This window comes from Gavia stellata, chromosome 8, assembly GCF_030936135.1.
Source record: "Gavia stellata isolate bGavSte3 chromosome 8, bGavSte3.hap2, whole genome shotgun sequence".
Lineage (NCBI taxonomy): Eukaryota > Metazoa > Chordata > Aves > Gaviiformes > Gaviidae > Gavia > Gavia stellata.
The window spans coordinates 28557828-28581233 of record NC_082601.1 but is presented as its reverse complement, the minus strand read 5'-3'; the positions used below and the strand labels follow the sequence as shown (position 1 = coordinate 28581233).

The 23406-nt window shown below is 35.9% G+C and overlaps 1 protein-coding gene across 1 annotated transcript in view; it reads right to left on the bottom strand.

The window, feature by feature from the left end:
* Window positions 1-23406, bottom strand: part of NBEAL1 (neurobeachin like 1) — a 67115-nt gene that overhangs the window by 12932 nt on the left and 30777 nt on the right. The window contains exons 19-43 of the mRNA XM_059820570.1: window positions 21992-22160; window positions 20787-20920; window positions 20229-20388; window positions 20030-20132; window positions 19129-19285; window positions 18387-18545; window positions 17863-18022; window positions 17498-17586; window positions 15934-16515; window positions 15144-15319; window positions 14621-14774; window positions 12572-12700; window positions 11633-11938; window positions 11371-11520; window positions 10077-10234; window positions 9265-9389; window positions 8263-8389; window positions 6988-7136; window positions 5945-6078; window positions 4905-5006; window positions 3607-3702; window positions 3386-3510; window positions 1987-2127; window positions 1760-1890; window positions 457-566 (exon numbers count right to left, since the gene is read on the bottom strand). Of these exons, the coding sequence (XP_059676553.1) occupies window positions 457-566; window positions 1760-1890; window positions 1987-2127; window positions 3386-3510; window positions 3607-3702; window positions 4905-5006; window positions 5945-6078; window positions 6988-7136; window positions 8263-8389; window positions 9265-9389; window positions 10077-10234; window positions 11371-11520; window positions 11633-11938; window positions 12572-12700; window positions 14621-14774; window positions 15144-15319; window positions 15934-16515; window positions 17498-17586; window positions 17863-18022; window positions 18387-18545; window positions 19129-19285; window positions 20030-20132; window positions 20229-20388; window positions 20787-20920; window positions 21992-22160 (4026 nt within the window). The remainder of the gene's footprint in view (window positions 1-456; window positions 567-1759; window positions 1891-1986; window positions 2128-3385; window positions 3511-3606; window positions 3703-4904; window positions 5007-5944; window positions 6079-6987; window positions 7137-8262; window positions 8390-9264; window positions 9390-10076; window positions 10235-11370; window positions 11521-11632; window positions 11939-12571; window positions 12701-14620; window positions 14775-15143; window positions 15320-15933; window positions 16516-17497; window positions 17587-17862; window positions 18023-18386; window positions 18546-19128; window positions 19286-20029; window positions 20133-20228; window positions 20389-20786; window positions 20921-21991; window positions 22161-23406) is intronic.

Sequence of the window (23406 nt, the reverse complement as noted above, 5' to 3'; positions counted from 1 at the left end):
CATACCAATGTATAGGGCAGAAACATATGAATATCCATGTGTGTTAAGGGCAGTAACTGCCAGGTAAGAGGGAAAATTAATACAGTGAAGCAGCACATCTAGAATATTGAAATGCAGCTATGCAAGGGAAGGTAAGCTCCTAGTTCCCTAGTACCATACAGAATAATCTTTAAAAAGCAAGGGAAGTCTTACCACCTAAAACCACCTAATTCTGTATTTTATCTCCTAGAGCAGCAAACTCCCAAATGATTAGTACCTTCAGGCTCTTTCCTTTTTTGAGCATTTTAATCAACATGCACAGTGCTTTTAACTGAAAGTTCTAATGGTACTTGTAACGTCAAATGCAACCACAACTCCAGTTCGAATGTAGTCCCAGTATTTTACACTTAAGCCACAGTGACAATGTGTAGGTGTACTTTCTTTATCATTACTTCACATATATAAGCATTATCTTACCAGAGCCTTCCTGTGTTTATAAATGAAGTCTTCTGGGGAGTGGGCCCATTTGGGGAGAACAACATCATTTACCACCTCTTTGGATATTTGAAGCTGACCTAAGTTAAAACCTAGTGAATAATTTGGAGAATTTTAAGAGTTAACTACAAGATATTTCAAATTTCTTGATTTCTCAATAAAGATTAAAAAGCATTCTTTTCTCAATGCAAGGGAAGGATATTGAAAAATTCTTAATGTGAATCTCGAATAGCCTCCTGTGTCAGTGGTAGGGTTAAATCCTGCTCTGAATGTTTAAAATGTTAAATGATACAGGATAACAATTGTCCAAAGCACCTAAACGATTTTGAAGTAGCATTAAACATTTACACACCTATCTGTAAACATATCTGCATTTGCTTTGTTTTACCAGGATTAAGACTCCAAAACATTTCAATGACGTTATTCATAAAAACAAAGTTACTTACACGTTTAAATGGTTGTAGAATCAAGCCTTTCAAGAAGTCTTAAATCCCACCAGCTTTCATTAAAACAACTCTAAATACTTAAACGACTTTTGAAAGCATGACTTGAGTGTTTCCAGTTTTTGTAACTTAGAACTCTAGTAGATTGTAGCTAGCAGACTAAATTAGCAGCAGTACAAGCATACAAATCCATTTTTAAATTGTCCAATAGGTAGAAAAACAATTCCCTATGCAATAAAATGTGAATTAAAAAATGGCTAGGAGTCTCATATCAGAATGCAGGATGCTGTCTTTTCAATCAGCATTATATATGAGTGAAAAAGCTTTTTTTTTTCTTCCTTCTTTTGATGGGTACTGAAACCCTACATGGCCCTAAAATCAGGTGACTTAACATTGCACTGGAAGATAACAATAACAAGCAGAATATGCTGGCTGCCTAGAACAAATAAAAGACCTCACATGTTTGAAGAGGTCCAAACTCTATCACCCAATGAACCCAGCAAAAAGAATACTAATTAATCTGTATTAACTTTTGCTAACTTTTTCTTTTTCAAACATCCAAATGAGCATATCTCATATTTTACATTAGGTAAAAAACTCTATTTTTAGCCATCATTAAGCCCCCAGTCTGGATTTCTAACAACATTTAGGCTGCTGCTTAACAGAACTGGTGTCTTTATTAAACAGTTTGAAGCCAGCATGATGATTAAAGTAATTTCTACAAGCACACTATAAAGCTTAAATAAGAAGTGTTCCACAGCATTCACAATTGGTTGTAACAATTCTTTTCTGAAGAATACAAGAACAGTTTTCTATGAGAATATTCTGAGCAGTCAGTTTACCATTTTTATTCTCCAGGAACTCTGGAAAGTAGAAGAACTCTGGGATAAGTTCCTTGACATCATTGGGGTTGTCCATGAGCGCCTGCCAGGTAGCAGGAATAGAGTGGAACTGCCTGTCAGCACAGTCGAATCTGTGGATCAGAAAACTCAGGTTAATCTTTGATCATTCTCTCAGTAAAATGATAAGGAAGAAAAAGAAAGGTGCTGCTTATTTGCTTACAGCATACCTGCCACTTTGAAGTTGGATATGAAGTGTTGTGAAAGGTTCTACCCGAATGAGATAATGCATGACACCAGCAGCATTTGAGTAATGTGTCCCATAGTGAAATTTGTCAATTATCCCAAGGGGATCCTCAAAATTCTCATATCTAAAAAAATAAATCCTTATAAATACAACTGAGCACAACAGCTGATGTACATGTGAATTATACTTATTGGAGGCAAGGATTCAAAAGAAACAATCACAGCAATCTATAGGAGAAAAATACATTGAGTTCTATTAAACATGAGGATTACAAATCTGACTTGGAAAGTCCCTAAGCAAAAGACTGCTGAAAGACAGAAATGTACACTGGATGAAGCCTTTACATACCTGTTCTTATACTCTTCCCTAAGCATTTGCTATCAGCTGTCAAAAACTGGATAAAGGGCAAAACAGGCCTGATTTAGCATGACTTTATACAACAGACAAAACCCCCCACCATTACTAAGCTGAATATTTATTATTGAAGGGACTTGTGACAGTTTCCTGCAAGATTTAAAAAAAAAAAAAAAAAAAATTAAAGAGTGTGTGTGACTGTCAGGATGTAGAAGAGAGATTTATTTAACACTCATATCCATTTCCTTTTCTACTGGCAAATACACTCTACAATACTATGCCACCATCTGGCTGATATATTCCTCAGTGTCACAAGGCTAGTAAGAGAAATTATAGTTAAACATACTGCTAGAGAACCAATTTCATTAAAGTCAGGGACAGAGCCTAATCATTCAAAGAAAATTCTCCATGTTCCAAGTTTTCAGAAGAAAGCTGGTTTTGGAAGGACCCTGACAAGTGCAATCTGATATGATAGCACACTCATTCCCCACACTAGCAAAAAATGATCGCTGTGCTGATGTGTGGGTGTAAGTACTTGTCATTCCTACCTACAGAGGAGTTGCTGGAAATCACTGAGTTATATTTTATTTCAAAGATAATAATCTGTGCTTGAAAAAAAGAGCAGGAACCACAGATTTAGGATCAATGCTACCTCTCGGCACAGGCAGCTCAACTCATCAGTATGATTTCGCATTCCTTATCCTGAAGCAGACACGGGACACAGTAAGTGTCTCTTCAAGCTGCTGGGCCATTAACTTAAGTGTTTCTACAGCCTTTCAGTTTTTCATCTCCACATCTAAGAAACAACTGAAAATTTACAACAGTAAGTTTTGTCACTTCAGTGCCACATAAGCCAACTAATCTGAATGCAGCAGAAACAACAAATCAACAACCTTAGCAAATGCATCTGTGATGCTATAAAACTAGCTTCTAAAAATTTCACTGTCACCGCTTTATTTTTAAAGTGTGTTATTAGCCTGGAGGCTCAGAAAAGACAGAGAAATATAACCGAGTATTCAAATACATACTTCTCTTTCACAGCCTTAGCGTTCTTTTCATTTACCACCCCTATGGGTTTGGACAGATCCCTAAAGACTGCAGGATTATTCAGGTCCAGTTCTTCTGAAGTATAATCTCGTAAAATCCAGGGGAACTAAAGAGTCAAAGATCAAATTGAGATTAAAAGTCCATTTTTCAAAATAGAAAAAAACCACACCTTTAGCAAAAATCTAAAAATTATTTTAGTTACCACAGGATATTGAGCAAGGTCATTGTAAGTTCGTCCTGCCATTGTGTTCAGCTGAATAAGGTAGTCAAAGTTGGATATTTCTCTATTCACCCATTTCTGAAGGACAAAAAAAAAAAAGATACAATGGAGGTCACTATATCAAAGATACCACTATTGCAAATTACATGTCTTGTCAGTATTTATCTGCCAGAGGATAGTATTGGTATAAGACTGGTATGAAAGTCCAAATTTAATTTCTCCTAATAAAGTTTATTTTCCCATTGTTTCAGTGACTGTTCATTGAAATCATATCCCTGATAGATGCCAGTATTGTTTTAAATACAGGGCAGCAGACAACTAGCAGCCTTAGAATAAAAAAAAAAAAAAGAAGAAAAACAGAAATGAAAGAAACAAAAAGAAAGCAGGTAAACAGGTACTGAGAAAAAAGGGGAACAGAACTTTGAAATCCATTAGAATTCTAAGATCAAAACTTATTTATAAATTGTTCTCCCATTGGTTAATGGTCCAGGAATTTTTAAACTAACATTGTCCTTGCACCTTTGCTCCACTGTATTTTAAACTAAAGAACAGACAAAGCTGTGTTCAGAAGAGCTCAATATCTGTCTGTAGTGTGATGGAGACATTTCACTGCAGATGATATTTTTCTCTACTTAAATATACAACATGATAGCTTTTACTGTTAGGGAAACAAAGAAAAAACAAAGTATTACCAATATTTAAAAAGACATTTGTAAAGCTTCCTCCCCCAGAGAAAAGAATAAATGTGGCATAAAGAGATGGAAGATAAAAATACATTTACTACATTTAAAAAAGTTATCCATGTTTAGGGTAATACAGACATTTTGACATTTTCCTTTTATACCAATATTACTAATTCCCTTAATACTGTATTTCCTGCTTAATCTTCACATGGGTTTTGTTGAAAGCCCCATGATGAAAAGGTAGCAGGGAAAGTCATTTGCACGTGTAGTGAAAGAAGTTCCAAAATGTACGCTCAAGATCACAGACTAAAAACAGAAGTAAGTCTGCTACATGTTTTCCATTCTTGTTGGAACACTTGTCATAATCACATCAACAGAGCCTGGCTCTATCCATTTACCTCACTGACTGTAAAAACAGAACACAGCAATTCTAAAAATATGCATGTGAAAGTCCAGAAAGCAGACTAAGGGTACAGCAGTTGGCTGTTGCCATCTAAACACTGGGAGGAAAAAAGTAAAATCAGTAGTCCAGGACCTTCCAGGACTCCTTCAAGAAGCAGAGGAATGCTCTAGACCATTCATGCTGAAGTCTCTTACCTGCATCAAACCTGAAGCTTTAAAAAGTTCCTGCGGAGATCTAGTCCCAGAAATATTTGGAGAACGCAGTGACAGTATTCGACTATATACTTTGTTTCGTACCTGTTAGAAAACAACTTTAATAAAATTATTTTGGAGATTGAAGCTAACAAGTAAATAACCTCTCTGGTAATTAAAATGTGAAATAAATGGAACACAGTTACACTTTTAAAAACTTCTATCTCTTGTTGAATAAAATATTTAGACATGGATGGACGTGACCTCTTTCAGTTACAAGATATAAAGGCAACATATGTTATGAAGTTATTTTTTTGGTGTTTTTTTTTTTTTTTTCTGTAGATGCTACACAGAAAATCATTACTCCCACAGAAGTCTTCTAGGAAATACTGCTGCTGTTCAAATAAAATTATACCAATGTTTTCCCTACAAAACTATTGCAAAGATTTATTTACTTAAAGAAAAAATTTATAGGAGCTATTCATAAACTGACCGACTAGTATGTAACTCACCCTAACTTCTGATATTTATCTTAGTCCCACATACAAAGGGTCGCTTACGTTATCCAGGGGAAAAAGGTTCACTAATCCTAAACAATGGCATATAGAAATATTAATGATTGCTAAACCATGGAATATAGAAACATTAATGATTTCCGATGTTGTGGTGAAATAAAAAGTCCCCTTTACTTTGTAATTAATTTGCTCACAATATTTAAAAAGATGTGTGGGCTTCAAGATATTTAGATTACTACTGATGTAATTTTAATTGAATTGTTCTGTATCGTAACGGGGCGGGGGGGAGGGGGGAGAAGAATCTTGTTTTATCTATCTTTTCACAATTAAATCGTTTTCTACATGCCAGACTGAGGTTTTCACAGACTGCAGTCTAGTTTCCCATAATGGCTATATCTAGCAAACCTTTTGCCACTGTTGTTACAGTATTATGAAAGATGCACCAGACTCAAACTAGACACAATCAGTGAACTTAAACTTGACACTTGTGCTAATTATATAACTCACAGAAATTTGGGAAACCCATACCTCCTTACTGAAGTTGAGGAAATAGTTCGTTTGATCTATAAGGAAGATCTCCAAAGCTGACCTCCTCAGATTGTACCGACGCAAATGTATCTCTCGAATTTGAGAAAGGTGCCATTTGAAATCAAAACCTACCCCTAGGAAGAACACTTTGATTACTGACTTGGAATATATCAAAAACGTTTCATACAGACATAATGCAGTACCATTTCCAATGACCCCAGAGTTATTCCTAGAAAAGGCAAATTTTATATGTGGCTTGATTAACTATTTTGATAGGAAAATATTATTAACTTCAGCTATTGTTCCGCTGAAAAAAAAAAGCAGCAGGAAATATGTGATGGAGTGCAGAATTTGTTTTTGCTTTCTGATCAATGACACATTATGAATGTATTCTGTTGACAAAAAAATATGAAGCAAACACCTTTGCTTTCTTAAACAGGCTCAAATAGAAGCTTTTATGTTTACAATTCCCAAAAGGCCAACTTCTTAACATACTGTTTTTGAAAATTTTACCACCATTGTTGGTCAAACATTTCAGTTCACTGTTTTAATACTCAACTGTGTATATTCTATTAAAAGTTCACTAAATATAGATGATTAATGTTTACATACTACTACTTTTTAATCATTACTTACTACTACTTAATCAAACAACTTTAATCAATGTATGAGTGAAACATTATTTGTCAGGGAGAAGAGGGAGGTACCACTTAAGCAGCAGATTACAGGTAATGACATTTTTTTAGTCACCGACTTTTTTTAAATAAGTGAATTTTTAAGAAATACTAAGAATAGTGAATCAATTTAACAGCTCCGCAAGTACAGTTCCAGATTGTTGATTCTGAAGGGATCAGCCAGCCACTGACCACCAAGTACAATTATTAAAATTAAGTACATATCCACAACTTGTCTCTTCACAATGAGTTCGACACTCATTCTCACCAAAAAAAAAAAATTAAAAAAAAAAAATCAAAAAAATCAAACTCAGCCTACTAAAAACAGAATGCTGAACTGCACTGAAGAGAGATACTGATCATGCTCACCTTCTTCTTTTTCAATGCTACCATCAAAGAAATAGATGTGCTGGGTAGTGATCTCCAGCCTGCCAGGTATCACATCAATTACTGTAATGAGTTCACAGTCTTCAGATAATATTAGTTTTTCTTTCTGACTTTGCTCATCCTTTTCATCCCTACAAAAATGTTACAGGGTTGGGTAGATTATACAGTTGCTTAGGTACTTGGTAAGAGTACAGTTCAGAAAAGAGTTAAATTTGAATGGCATTAAAAGTACAACATAAACGATTATATGAAGCTACTTCCATGAGCAGTCTTGGATGTTTCAGGCTAGACTACCAAACATCATTTCATAGCATCGCTCTTCAGGCTTGATATTTCAGTCTCAGGCACAATGGACTTGACCTCCCTTGAAGTACGAAAACATGAGGCTGCATTTCCCCTTCTTATTTAATTGCTAGGTGCTTAAATTCTCTGGCCCAGAGCAGAGCTGAGTCCTGGTTCATGTGACTAAAGTTATCTTCAGAAGTATTTGAAGTAACAGTTGCTCAGAAGTCTATAGATACAACATGTTACAAGCAAGCATTTAATAACCTTTAAGGCACAAGAAAGTGCATTGGTATTACTCAAAGTGGTGCCACATCTCTACTGGACTTCAACAGCATAGACACACATAGATGCATGCACAACATCACAGGTCCAGTTACTGGAGTGAAGCATTTGCTATCTCCCCCTGCCCCACCTTTTTAAAAAAAAAAAAAAGTCACACAGGTGACATGAAGGAAGCACAGCAGGCCTTCTCTCTGGAATGCTCTTAAACACAAGGGCCTCTTTAGCAGATTAACGCCAACCAAGCAAACATTCATGCTATGCAGTTGATGGTATATGGTGTGGCCCTGGCATTTATGGACAAGAGCCAGTTCCAGTCTGATCTATGCCCTTACAGGTCAGACCACCTCTTGAGAACTATAGCCAATGTACATAGTAGAAAAGCCTCAACGATTCTGTAGGTTCAGCTTCAGACCAACTGTGAGCAGTGAACAGCTAATGGATCCTCAAAACATCTGCTCTGCCTTTTCCCTGGGGCTCTTTATGTCTCATTGTTGACAAAGATAAATCCAACAGCAACTCTTCTGCTGTTCAAAACTACTACAAAGCCCTGGATTGGATTGTAAAGGCCAGACCAAGAAAAAGGGAAGCTTTGTATGCTAATCAGCTTTGTATGCTAATCAGTGAGTTGTTTCTCACTCCTTATCCCTAACACAGAAACAAATTTCAACTGTTCAATTCTGCTGTACTTACAAATTGGAACTGGCTGCTGTGTCTTCTTCTGGTAGTTCAAGAACATCATCTTCCAATTCACTCACTTTCACCTGCTTCACCACCTCCAGAAGCAGAGACTCACTAGAGGGCTGTGTCTGGTACACACCTATCATAAACAGACATTTCAGCTCAGAAAAATTTTTGCTACAACACTTTTGGAAAGCTAAACTACTGAGTGTATCTTCTACTGGTGAATGTTGGTTTTAACTGAGTGAGAAGCAACCAGACTTCTTAAATACTTCTGGGGGCAAGCAAAACACTAAAAATACACCCTGAATGACATTGAAATATATGTAAAATCGTAACAGTATAAAGGGAAGACATAAACACATTAGAAAATTTTAAACTGAATTCTGATGTGGACATTTCCAATAAAATCTTTTGCAGTGTTCTGCCAGACGCTGTTAAAGCATGCAGATTTCAGGGAAATACACTGCATTTGTAAACCCAAGTAAGGAAAAAAACAAGAGTGTTATTTTTCTGGTTTGAGTCTTGATATGCAATACACCTAACTTAAAGAATAGTTTACACCGCTAACTCAGCTGTTTGGCACATTTCTGAAACAAAGCACTTCATATCTACACATTTTAATCATAAACTCTAAAAGGTTTTAAACAAATACTGCCTGCTTACTCTGATCTCATTGCTTCCTTTTCTTGAAAAAATAATCTTATGCAAGAAAGCTATGTGAGTGCTTATTTTAAAACAAAGGAGCTCCTTAACTTTTTTTTTTTGGCAACACAGCTACCCATTTCAATGAACAAGGGCAAATGAATTCTACTCAGTAGGAAGATGCTGTTTCAGGCGAAAACATCACTCTTATGTTACATGTTTCACTATCGAGGAAATAAAGGAAAAAAAATAATCAAGTTTTAAGTATCTATCATACACCGATTCTTAAACACAAAGAGTAAGTGTGTATCTTTATTCAGTAAAGACTGAAGAATCCCAAGTGAAATAGCAAATACAATACAACTTTACCTAAATTATCTCTGAGGTCACTAGCATCCTGATGAGAGTTGAAATTGTAGTTCTGCACTAGTTTTAGTCTCATACGTGAAAAATTTTCCACATTTGAAAGTTTCCAGTGAATAGAATGCTGTTTCCTAGGAAAAGAATATTCATAAAAACAGTTAAAAGAAGGTAAAGACCTATATGAATGAACTGATTACAAAAGAGTACATATTTAGAAAAATACTGGTCATCCACTTGTACATTGTAAAACATAAAAGTAATAAACTTCATTTTAATTTTATATTTCATATTGCAGCTCTGATCATCCTAAGGCACTTTGTAAACAGTATTTTCTTGTTTACACTTCCAGTTAATGACAATTAAAAGACTAAAAATTAAAAAAAAATTTCAAGTCTTTATCCAGAACTTCCCCAAAAGCTAAAGACAGGCAAAATGTATTTTTAAAATTGAAATTAGCTTCATGCATAAAAATTCAAAGTCATTAATAACAAGTCTATTCTCTTTTTTCCAACAGAACCACCAATCCATAGGATTTCTCAAAATGTTTTTGCAATCACTTCATTGATAACTAATTTTTATTTGTCACTTGGCAAGAAAGTCTAGTATCCAGGTAAGCAGCTCAGCATTACAGTTCAAACTTTGCATTTTGATAATTAAATGCAGGAAACATTATAAAAGACGCATTCAATAGTAACTTCACATCTCAAGAACAGTTATCAAGAGTCAATTTGACAAGGTTTTAACCACATGAAACAGTGTTAGTCATGTAAGCAAATTCCTTTTAAGCATCATATATGGTTTAAGAGCTTCACTCTTACATTTCAGACCAAGGACCACGTTCAGAAAGCAAGTAAAGCTGGGCTGCTCTCCACTGTCTCAGAGTAGCTGTGTGTTGACTATTAAGTTGCTTTAGCATACTGTTGTACCGCAGATTTTCCTGTCGAGCCTTTCTGCTGAATGGTTCCACAAAATGCTCCTGAAAACCATTAAAAATAAATGTAGCACTGAAATAATTCTGACCTTTGAAAACACAGTTTTGTGGCTTGCAATAATTCTCAAAAATTAAGAAGGAACAAAAAAAGTTTAGGAGTAAAAACTTCTGAAAATTTAAGGTAATGCTTACAAGAGAAATTTTAAAAAGCTTAATACTGGAAGAAACGGCACCAAACTTCAACTTAAAGATGTGAAGAAAGTGTTATCAATGCTGAATCCATATGAAAGCAATTTTTCATCATCAGAAGAGTGATCAGTATTGAAAATCCTACTACAATAGGTGGGATTTTTCTTTAAACTCTGGTATTCTAGAATGTGACTCGTATTCTTCCTTTAGCAACTTGAATAAGAAAGAGTTACTACAAGGATTGTTACTAAGAAGACAAAGGGAAAACAAGAGAACTTAGCTATGATATTTGCTGTAATTACCAGCTAATTCTAATGCTTAAACTGAGTCTGGACCTTATACAGAAAGGTCAGTTCAGCAACAGTTTTTCCACACACTAAATAGGAACGGTTCACTGTTTTAAATGTTTTCATTGTATTGAAGTAGGGTTAAAAAAATAAAACCCCCACACTGACTCATCTCATAATGGAGAAAAGGTTTTAATAATTCAAAACATAAATCTGAGTAAAAGAAGATGCAGCTTAAAGCTGAACATAATTCTAGGTTGCTGTACTATGAGAAAGGCCCACCGTCCTGGAAAAGCTGCTTACAGATAAGACTCTTAAATAGAAAGAATACAATTAAAAAGCATATCCTACAAGTGTACATAATCACACTGCCCATAAAATCTTAAAACAATCAACCTGCTTGCAATTACTTGAATTGGATCATCCATTCTTCTCTGAGAGAGTGGTGAAACACTGGAATAAGCTGCCCAGGGAAGTGGTGGAGTGACCATCACTGGAGGTGTTCAAGGAACGTGTGGACGAGACATTGTAGGACATGGTTTAGTGGGCATGGTGGTGTTGGGTTGATGGTTGGACTTGATGATCTTACAGGTCTTTTCCAACCTTAGTGATTCTGTGATCCTGGAATTCAGTTTCTCCATCTTTTAGAAGGCAAGTCCTGAGATAGTTCTTCTAAGAGAAACTTGCACTCACTCAAAACCTTACCTGAAATTTAAGCTTACTTTCTCCTCTCTCCCGGTCTCGCTTGTGCATGTTCACCATAAATGCTTCATAACAATCTTTCCAATAAAGTGCCATCTGCTCATGATCATGTCTGAATGAGTTCTCTTCATACTGCTTCATATTTGGAATAATCTGGTTCCACCAAAACGAAACAAAAAGCACAATCAGTGATTTCTGAATGAGTTCCTCTGCTCTCATGGCTAAAAAGAGGGGGAAAATGATACAAAAAGAATCTACTACTTACATATTTGTCAATATAAACTTGCCACTCATCAGAGCTGCAGTATTCTTGAAAGTCCTCAAAGAAAGATGGGCTGCCATTGGTAGGAGGCAATGAAGGAAGATGCAGATTCATGAAGAGAAGTTCATAAATCTTGGATACCAGTGTTCGAACCAGGGGAATCAAAAATGAGTAAGTTTCTGTCCTCTCTTCAATTGATCTACTCAAGATGCCTTCCAGCTTCCCCAAGAGGTAGCATGCTTCAGGCTGGCTCTCAATTACTTTGGTCTGAAGGAGGGTGTTTAGTTTGGCTGCTGCCATAGCACACACCTACACAAACAATAAAAAATAATGTAATCCTCATCTTTTTAGCACAGGAGTACGTACATATTCTGGCTCTATCCCAGGTAGTCTGAAGGCACACATGCCTCAAATATGGGCACTGATCACTTATTCATCCTGTGATGACCAAAGCTGAGTCAGCTGCAACCCCAAAGTCACACAGCTGCATTAAGACAATCACATACCTAAACTAACAATCCTGGCTTTATTGAAGGGCTCATATTCCAGGCACAGCTCTGCTAACTTTGTTCCAAATGTTGATTTGGCAGAATAGTCCAGGTTCATGTACACTTAATGCATGTAAACCTGAAACCGCTAATAAATGTATTTTATGGTAGAAACAAAAAGTCAGAATCACTGTCTTACTGTCATGAGTACCTACATAGTCCCATCTTCAAACAGCTTGCCCTCTACCTCTTTCTCATGCTCAGGAGGTGCACATTGACAGGACTGTAGAGTAAATTTGCAAATGGTAAGAACCAATAAAACATCTTTCCTGTAGAAGTATGAAGGACTGCCATCAGTCTGCTCACTGGTATGAGCAGCTCCCCCATAAACCACAACAGTTACATCAAACATGCACTTAAAACACAGTACCACTTGCAGGAATTTGCAACAAACCTGTAAGTTATCTTGTGCAATGAATCCAAGGAGCAACTGGACTTGCACCTGTGAAAGCCTGATTGCTTCTAGGCCAGCAGAGTACCAGACTGACAGGCTATCCATGAGAGTCACTAGTTCTTCCAAGAGCTATTGTAAAACAGATGATTTGCATGAAATAAAATTTACAACGGCTACTCCAGCTGGAGACACAATTTCAAAGAGCTGAAGAGGCTGTGTTCACACTCCTAACTTAACCAAACCCAGAAAATTATCCCAGAACACTGCAGTTAAAAACCAGTAATTTGAAACAATTCCTGACTACAAAAATCTGTCTAGCGCAGTATGTTAACTCAAGTATCTTCCCTGAATAAAGCCAAAACCAGCATAGGAGTATATATGCTTATATTTTTCCTATAATTTAACTCCAGTAAATGCCATTTCCTTAGAAAAGTTAGAGACTCCATAAGCAGGATTACTATGATTGAAAAGACACTGTTATTAATAGCACAAATACCATACCAACTTGCAATTTCTGGTTTCAGTATACATAGGATTTTACTTCATTATTTTGCTTTGTTTTTTAAATTATTTGAGTGCAATGCTAGTATAATTTACCAGCAATAGCAATATCCACAGTGCCCTGAGAAGGAAAACAAGGCTTCTGTCATGAATATCTGATCTAGTGAAATGCCTGAAACTTCATAACAACTATTAATGACTTTTAAAAAATAATAATAAAAAAAATTAGGAGGCACTCCTTTCTGTCAGTATTTTGATACTAGAAGTCATACAAATCTTGTAAAAGGTAGGTAATTCACAAGGCAAATGGCAACATTTGATTATCCAGACATGTTTTCTTAAAGCTAATATACCTTGATACATTCCCTAATAAATTACTCAAATGTAAAATCATTCTGTTGTTAAGCCCCAGAATCACATGAATGCTTCTGTGGCACACTGAAAGCTGTCCTGCTTAGAATATTATGGTGCTTTAAATTCTCCCCAGGCACAGTGGAAGATAAGTTATCACAGTACTGTTATCTTCAATTCAGAGTTGGCAATAAGTACAACTCTCATTGCTCCAAAGTTCAGATCTCATTTCTAATTAGATTTCAAAGCTAGATCATAACAGAAGGCAAAGCAAGAGGAGACTTTAAAAAACAAACAATTAAAAGCTTTAAGATTAAGCTATGTTTACTTGTAAGCAGGCATTTTGGAGAACAGCTTAGGAATTACTGCGTTGACAACTCTAAACATTACACTTTTTTCCAAAAAAAAAAAGTAGCCTTAAAAAACAGGATTTATCCTGATTTAAAGATTTGTCATGATAAAATGATTGTTTCCATACCTCTCCCCTTTAGTCCTGAAAAATGGAAAAGCAATGACAACTCAGACAGTGAAGGAAGCAAGACCACTGCCAGAAATTACATAAATGTTGAGGCAAATTATATGTTGTAGACACCCATATGTCAAGAAGGCAGGACAAACAGCCAGATGACAGAAATCTTCTTTACCTTACTACTTATTGTGTATGCTATTAATCTTCTTCCTCAGACCTCATGTTTCTGACTTTGATATATAAAATTGAGCTATTTGCATATACATGCACAAAATCATGTTGAAACTCCAATATGGGTCAAAGCCCAGAAGTGACATTTCTTAGTTTGCGACTGAGAGCAGTTTTGGTTAGTCTTTTATTCAGGACACACACAATGAGTCATACATGCTGATAAATGTTGCAAAATCTGCTTAGGCTACAACTGACATTGTTTCATTAGCTCCTACATTTTCGAAAAATTTCTCCAGTCTGAAGAGACCTGGATTTTCAATAAACATTACTGCTTATAGGCCTATTTAATTTGCAAAATTAACTATATCTCCTGTAGTAAGCATTCACACTTTTTTACTCATTAAGGGGCAACCTAATCCATTGCACTATAAACCCTTACTCTGTAATATCTATAGTTTAAAAACATATGCCTAGAAGGGACGACAGTACCCAAGCTGACAACTTTTTCATTACTATTTCAGCCTATATACAGTACTTCCATTACACAGTTACTGTACCTTTTCTGTCCATAAATTTGAATTAACTAGTCCTTCTGTCTGCAGGAAATCTTGTACAATTAGCAAGAGCTTGAAAGCATTTTCAGCATGTGTAGGGAGAGCTTTTGAATCTCTGTTATCAGTGACTGACCATTCTAACATCTTCTCCAGCAAGCTGCATGGAAAACAAAATCCCAAAGTAATTATCACATGTTCTAAGTGTAAGTGGCTTTAAAAAAATCCAATTAAGTATTTAATCGAATCTCTTAGACTGCAGTGACATAACTGCTGTCCTCTCAATAAGCCAATGAGGTAAAAGAGATTTTGAGAAGCTCATGAAACCAGTGATACAGTTTCAAAACCTTATGGCCACATGACACTACTAAATAGGTAGTGGAATATACTTCTGACAGTATATGAAGAGAGAGCAAAGAAAAGTACATCTTGTTGGGAAACGCCCACCCCTTCCCAGTTTTACTAACGCCCCTTTTTCTGTTTTTTGTCAAAAGGGATGAAAGAACACGTCCTTGAACTGCACACTCACTTGAGTTTTATTTCATCAGAAGGTCGCAGCAACTCATTAGATATCCCCAGTTTGGTCAGTGCAGAAAACACCTGTCCTCTCTCAATCCAAGCAGCATCATCAGATTTTTCAATGCCTTTCCACATTATACACAATAGGACGTCTGTAAGTAACTGTATAAGTTCATTATCACCCCCCTACAAAAGAAGAGAAATGTTTATAGCCCTTCTACTTTAGAAAACCTTCAAAACATTTCTTGTTCATCACAGCCCCATGCTTGTGTATTTCAGCATTTTTGAAAACTCTGCAGTCTAAAGTCCAGTTGCTAAATACATGAAAATGCAAATATAAGAGACTGTGGCTTGCCTGTACTTTGTAATACATACTGACTTGACATCTACATCATTATTTCAACCTGACCTTTAGCTACCCTTGATTTTTTCCACAGCAAGTCTGCTCCATGCCTCCTCTGGAAGATAAAGGATGTTGAAATATAGAAGGGAGCAGGGGGAGTTTGTAGTTTTTTCTTTGTTTGTAGGGGGTTTTTTGGTCTTTTTTTTTTGCTGGTTTTTGTTTTGTTTTGTTTTTTTAACATCAAAGCTATTCCAACTAGACAACCAAAAAAGAGGACACATTACAAAAGGAAGCACCCCTACTTATTATAAAAGAGCTATATTGTTTGCTTTTCTGTTGGAAGACGGGAGGGGGAAAAAAAAAGGACAGTAATTATACATCAGGGAGATGATTAAAAAAATAAAAAGGAATTGCAGACATTTGGAGAAATTAACCACATAGGGAGTGAATTACTTACTCCTTGGTTTTCAAATAAAGAAAGATCAGCAGTGAAGCCCACGTCATTTGTAACGCCCAGCTCTTTGTCAGGCTGCCCAGAGAATGGTTTTGTGTTCTCTATAGGTGATGGTGTGCTGGGCTGGCTATCTGTCATCTGATTCACAATGTCAGCCAATTCGTAAGAGTCAATACTGGACAGATCTAAACTCAAATGTGAAGGATTACTGTGCCACAATTCTTCTTGGTCCTCTGACCTAAAAGACATCTCTGCTGTGGATGCATCTTCCAGTGGCATAACAGAGAAGTGAGCAGGGACATCCAGGGATTTGTTGTCCTCTAAGCTCCACTGATCAAACAGACCATTAACAGATGCAAAGCTGCCAGTTTTGTCTCCCTCTGCCTTCTCAGGTTGATGTTTCTGAAGCTCTTCAGCAGGAGGCTTTTTTTCCTCTTCCCTTGAGGAATCAGCCCTGTTCTCTTTAAAGCCAATCCGGACCTCTGAGTTTTCTTTCAGGAATAGTCTAATCAAAGTGTCCTGCCAGCCCAGCTGCTGAGAAATCTGTTGTGCTGCATCCAATTGGGAATGCAAAAGGTGTAAAACCTAAGGATAGGAGAAGATATCCCATACCTACACATTAATTTTAGCTTGTAACTACATTAATTCCAGCTTTTCAATTAGACATTTTATGATCTTACAGCTTTTTTTGCTTTGTTTTTTAAGAACTTTGTAAAAAGCCACAGTTAGTAATAAGCAAACAAGCCACAAAATAATTTTTCTCGTTAGAAATACATATTTGAGAAAAAAAAGAAAAAAAAGAAAAAATCTCAAGAGTAGGGGAGAAAAGAAGCTATCAAAGCATATCGGTAAGTCCTCATATTTCAGCCACTCTTCTGCAACAATTCCTGCAAAAGCCAGTTATCACAACAAATAATCCTACTCAGACACTAGTCTACAAAAAAGAAAATCTAGAACAGAAAATATGCTTGATGTGGAACTTTCAAATAGATAAAATTAAGACAGTTGCAGTATTAATAGCTTACTGATAGTGTACCTCATCATTTCACTTTTTTCACTTTAAGAAACCTTAATACACAATATAGTGCCTCACAGCTACATTCAGCACTACTAAGTCCAGTGATACAAGCCAGAGAAAGCTCAGTTTAGGAAAAAGTCACTGCTTCTTCCCTATCTCTTCCCTGCATGCACAACCACTCTTCCAAACCATAATATGTTCTATCAAAATAACATATTAAGAATACAAACAAAACTTTGATCATGGTCTTAAGCATCCTTTGAGAAAACTCAGTAATTCAAAGAGTCTACTATCTCTAACCTGTAGAAAATACAAGCTATTTGAGAATCATGATAGAGGCTTTGATTTTTGTTTTGGTTTTTGAAAGGACATGAACACAAAAAATTCAACATTAATGACAGATGGGCTTCATTTTTAATATAAAACATTGCTAAAGAAAGCAGTAGCAACAAATACCGCCACTGTGTCTCAAATAAATAATTAAGATATCACACTGTACAGCTAATGGGCTTAAAGGACAGTATTCCAGTTTTAAAGACGACAACTAACCTTTCTGCAGATAACCACTCTCACGTTTATATCCGACCTATGAGCCAGATGCACTACAGCTATAAGATCTTTATAATTCACAGCAGGATCTGTAGGGGAGAAAGAAAAAACAACATAAACTATATCATGCAAGAGAATGTAACAGCTAAATATAAAAAATTGCTTTGGAGGTCACCTCGACATCCAGGGGTAGTAAAAGGGACAAACTTCAGGGAACTAAGAAAACATTAGCTGAGACTAATGGGAACTTCGAATAGAACAGCTCTGTAAGGTAACAGCTCTGGTTTTCCTGAACAAAAAACCAAATACGTTTGCTTCTGAGCAGCAGGAGTTTACTAATAGTATACACAACACTTGCCAATTACCTGCATACAGAACTTGGTTAAGAAGGTTTTTAATAAGAGTAACAGTAACTGGCGATTCATTCAGAAGGAGCCCCAGTCCAGAGTATCCCACTTCTCTGAGTCTCATACGGTGCTTACTACGTTCATAAACTTTAGTACATTTCAGCATCTCTTCCACAATCTGCAAGAAAAAGTACACACAAATGCAAAACAAACACAAGGGAGCATCCAGACCTCAAACTTAATCATGTATAACATGCTGGTCCACTGTTCTTAAAGTTCACTTTGTGAGCTAACTCAAACAACATGGACTTTTTTTTTTTTTTTTAAAGATCCCAATACTTGATCTGAAGAGAACACTAATTCCATTGTGACTACAACAGTAAACAATAACATCTAGCTAACGTAACAGAAGAGAGAAGAAAAAATTAAAACTTGGATGATTAGTATCTTTGCAATTGCATACACTTCTGCAGTCAGGCCATTGAAAAATACAAATTTATGTTCAATTGAATAATTTAAGAAAATATAATTAAATTCATTACCTTGAACACAAGTTCTCTAAGCCTGTCTGAGTATCTTTGATGCAATAACAGAGCGTAAAGTATATCAGCATTCCCTGGTTCAAAAAGCAATAAAAAAAGCTGGTCTGGTGTTGGACTGGAATGAAGTAGGCTGAAGAGAATGTCCAGAATTCCACAGAGCTACAAAATTAAGACAACTGAATTAATCTACAGTTCATTCAGACTTAATGCTCTTTTTGGGGAAAATTTTCTTGGCTTTTAAATTTTACCCTTTGCTTGTTATACAATAGACATTTTGTCTGCTCAATATTACTGCATTTAAAATTACATTTTTTTGGGATACATTTTTTCTATATATAGAACACCTTATCAAACTGTAATTAGAGCTACAAAGCAAGTTCAAGTTCTGTTGATGTCTACAAAATAGAAACTGCATCACTATAACTTCTGATCAGTTGAAGTCCAATTCATTTGGTTTTGTAAAACAATGGCAGTATTACACATCATATGTTTTCTGCCCTCGTCAGAGGAAAAAAATAACGATAAAAATATGGCCACCTGCAGAGCACTTAGTCAAGTTTCCAGTGTGCTTCTATAACTTGCCTCAGCTACATCTAGCAGAACCACGCATCAAGTAACACTTTGCTTGTGGTCTTTTTCTTTTTTGTTCCCCCCTCTTTTAAATATACAAGACTTCTGAACACCAAAAAGCAAAATCAAAACATGTACAGTTTAAACTATTAACTTATGCCATATTGGATACCTGCTCCTCTTCACTGGTGGCAGCTATGTATCCTACGATGCTCTGTATTTCTTCATGTGTTGCACCTTTGCTCAGGAAATATTTGATCAGTCCATAGAGGGATGTCCGTATTGTTCTCAGGTCATCAGGAGCCAAACCACTGTCTTTACAGCCACTCCTATACACCAACAGACACAAAAAGCAACCTAAGGAAGTTCTTCATGACTCGTTAATAGCAATTTGATTGTGTTAGTTTTGTGATTTTTCATCTACCAGATATCATGGCACAAGCTATCAATTTTTACTGAAGCAAGGCAACTGAACAGTAATAAGCAATAGTAGATCAGACTTACCAAGTCTATAAAAACCCTGAAATGTAGACTTGTACTGATCTGGATACAGGTCAGGATTTCAGGTTCCCCCCTCCCACCCTCTAAAGGAAAGAGCAAGGTCTTTAGCCAATCTTCCTCAATGACATAACTATATTCATAAGCAGATATAAATCACCAAGACTGAAAGCTAAAATCTTAAATTCCTGAAGAAGTCCTACTTCAAATTCTACAAGGATATAAAAGAACAAAATAGCTTAAAATTATAAACACCTTCCTTTAATAATGGTAGTGATCTCAGACTTCATTGGCATTATTGATAACACATCCTTCAATTTTGTAATTTTAATAACTTTTCCAACCATTTCTAGTATCATTGACGTAAATTTTATATAATCCTGTCATAAAAATCAAAGTCAAGGAAAAGTAGCAAGTCAAATGGAAAAAAAAATTAATGCAATTTTGAAAATTAAATCAACCACCAAAAGCCAACCTGCGATTTTAGTTATTAGTTTTCTCACTAGGATGATGGGGAAAAAAAACAACAGCCACATATAATAAATGAGGAGGAGTTAGAGAGCTAAAACTCATACCCATAGTAAATCCTGAGTGTGTCTAGAAGAAACTGCACACCGTATTTCTTTCTGAAGAGTCTTCTGCTGTCTTTGATGATTGTAGAAAGATATTGTATATGCCCTACAATATAAAGTTTTCTATTAGAATCTAGATAAAGATTTATGTCAAGTGAATAGTACTGTGTCTTTGCACAGTTGCCCAAGTCCAAGAGCTCACCAATTCTGAAGGGGAAGTCCCCACTGTTCCAGATACTGAAGTCAAAAAGTAAATGTTGATACATCTGTTGCAAAAGCTGCATGTTCTTTTCTACTGAGACTTGTTCTATCAACAACTGTACAGCCATCAGTACATTCACATCCATTAAGTTGCTTGGCACCTTTCAAAATAGCAACAGGTGTTAGCACTCAAAATACTGAATATCCTAATAAACTTCATTTTTTTAAAATCAAATTTTGAGATTCTTATCTTCTACAGCAATGTCCGCTTCCGTTAAAGCAATATCAGAAACACAAAACCAGTCTAGTTTGAACAATCATACAACACAGTATCTATAACAAAAAAGCAGAAGATGAAAAAAGACAAAACACTGTTTCACTTTGCAGATCAAGGCCAACTCCTCACACCTTTTTGTTTTCAGAAACATGAGAAAGGAAAGCATGTATTAAGGAGACCTTTGAAGACCCTCGCATCCTGGCCACACTAAGAATGTTTCAAAGTAATCAGGACCTCATCCATAACATTCATTACTAAAGGACATTTCTAAAGCTTCCCCACCTTCTGTAACAAGGCTCCTAGGGTGGCAACTCCATAGGAGTGAATGAGATTTTCTTGATTAACATGATGTCTCTGAATAAAGTGTTTTATCATTAAGATGAAAGTTGCAACAATGTTCTTCTCCAGGCGTGCTTCTGCAAAACAGAACAACAGTAGGAAAAGCCTCATGGTTTACTGTTGGACCACTGTAAAAAAGTAGAGGGGAAGAAGTAAAATCAAGTGTTCATATGCCTCACTATTTCCTGAACATCTCAACTCCTTTTCTGCTAGTTTCCTAGCTGTAGGCTGTCTTTAGATTTTTTCAGTGCAGAGTCATAGCCATTCCATGCCTCTCCAGAACAAAGTGACCCCAGTCCTCACTTCAGTTGCTTCATCCATCTGGCTGTAGGTTACAGACAAACTTCTCCTTCAGTTACAATCTTTTACATATGCTGCAGTTATTCTCTCTCTGTAGTTGCAAATTGACACTTTCTAGCCATGACATGCAAAAAATTCAGAGACAGAGAAAAAGATGTATTTTTTTTTTTTACTTTACTCCACCATTTCATACTTGAAACAAAAAAAATGCTGCTTTTTCCCTTGCAAGGTCTGATTTCCCAGTGGTTTCTGTTAAGAGCAAAGTTCATTCTCCATATTAGGATGGTTTTTAAAAATCTATTCTTAAACCTTCCTTTCCATTTTTTTTAATTTTAATACTAAAATCTGACTGCATGTGGAAGAGGTAGGAGTCTGAACATTTTCCTAAGAAAATAAAAGTTTGGCTAAAGGCTAATCAGTACTGTTCTGATGCTGCAAAGCCTTTGGGCTGCTGTCTGACCCAGGACTCAAGTTTTAGGAAAGGTCCTTCTATTGATATTAGCAGGCTTTGCCTCAAACTTAATTTCTCAAAATAATCGGAACAAACTTTTCAAAACAGAAATTTAAAAACTGCATACTTTTACACTAATGAAATAGTAAATCACGAAAAGAAAAATAATGCTATTCAATATAGCTATATTTGAAATATATTAGTAAGTTAATTTTACACAGCGCTGAATTCCTGGTATTCCGTATCTATGTCAGATTATCTAGGAACAGAAAGAGCCTTTCAGCTTTATATAAGTACTCCAGAAAAGCCAGCACATAATAAAACGGCTTTCTGTCATTCATAGGAAGACTTAAAAATCAAGCTTAAAAATTACTTCAGTTCAACTATACTTTCCTACCTGACGCCTTTGTGGATGACAATACCACCCAGTCTCCCTCTACAGGAGTAACTACTTCTGGAGGTAGAGTTTCCCCTTCAGACTTCTCAGGCATCTGTCCACCCAGAAAACTGATCTGCTCCAGCAATGGAAACAGCACATTGACTCCACCAATACAGTTGATCATATCCTAAATCAAGAGAAAACGGAGGAAACACATGACCATAAATAAAATCCCCGAAGCTACGTAACAGAAATTTACTCCAAATACAAGAACCTTATGTAATCACAAATTAATCAGAATGTTTCACATGCCACTTGTTAAACACAGTGTTTTAAACTAGTTTCAAACAGAGCTGCCCAAGTTTTAGACACTGCAATTACACACACACCTTCCTGTCAGCTCTTGTTTTGAAAGCGCATTTTTACATTTCCTTCCTTCTCTTCCCACATAAACACAGGAAACTGAAGGATACAAATCTTAAAAAGAATCTTCTGCTAAATATATTTGAAAAATAGGAAAAACATATTTTTCTGATTTCTAAGTTACCTGCAGCAAGGAGTACGAAAAGAGTATACACACCTGTGCTTTAATCATATTCGCGCAAGATTTCAACTTCAGGCAGTTAAAAAATAATAAAATTTGATTTTTTTTTTTTAAAGTAACTTTACACATACCTCAATTCTAATCCTCTTTTTAAAATTCAAGTCTCCTAAACCCCCTTTTTCCCCCCCTCCTCACAAGCAGGGATAGCAAGTAGATAACCATTTGGTATTTTACACAGAAGACATCTAATGGACATGTAACTTGCCTAAATGGTATTCTGTTTGTGGAGCATCAAGAAAGTCTAAACCACTAATACCAAATCTTGTTGGCAGTGTTGACAAAATTGTGACTTTTAATTCTAGACTCTAAGTCAGTTCTGAACTGTCAGTGTTATAAGACTAAGAAATTAACTGATTAACCAGGAGGACATGAGGACCTTATGTGTTGGTTAAGAAAACAAAACAAAAACCAAAACCCAAAATATAAGACAGTTTTGCTGTAATAGAATGTCTGAGCAGGAAACTAGAAACAGTTTAGCCAGAAAATGTTAAATTTTAAGCTCCAGTACTAATATAGCAGTAGTGCTATGATTACACCTGCTAGCAAAAGTTAAACAAAGATGATTTGCATAGCCTGTAAGAATCAGATAACCCAACGTATCCAACCATAACGAAAAAATAATGGACAATTAGTGTATAGCAGAGACAGAATAAGGTATAGCACTTCAGTGAATATTTGGTGTTTTCTCTGAAGTGAGACTTTTGGCCTGTGAGATCATCTAGTCCTGCCAACCCCAAACCAAAAGTAAATAAGATAACTAGATTAACTTATCTGTTAAAAAATGCTAGATTCTTGTAATATTTTAACTCTACACCTTGTTTTCTGCTGA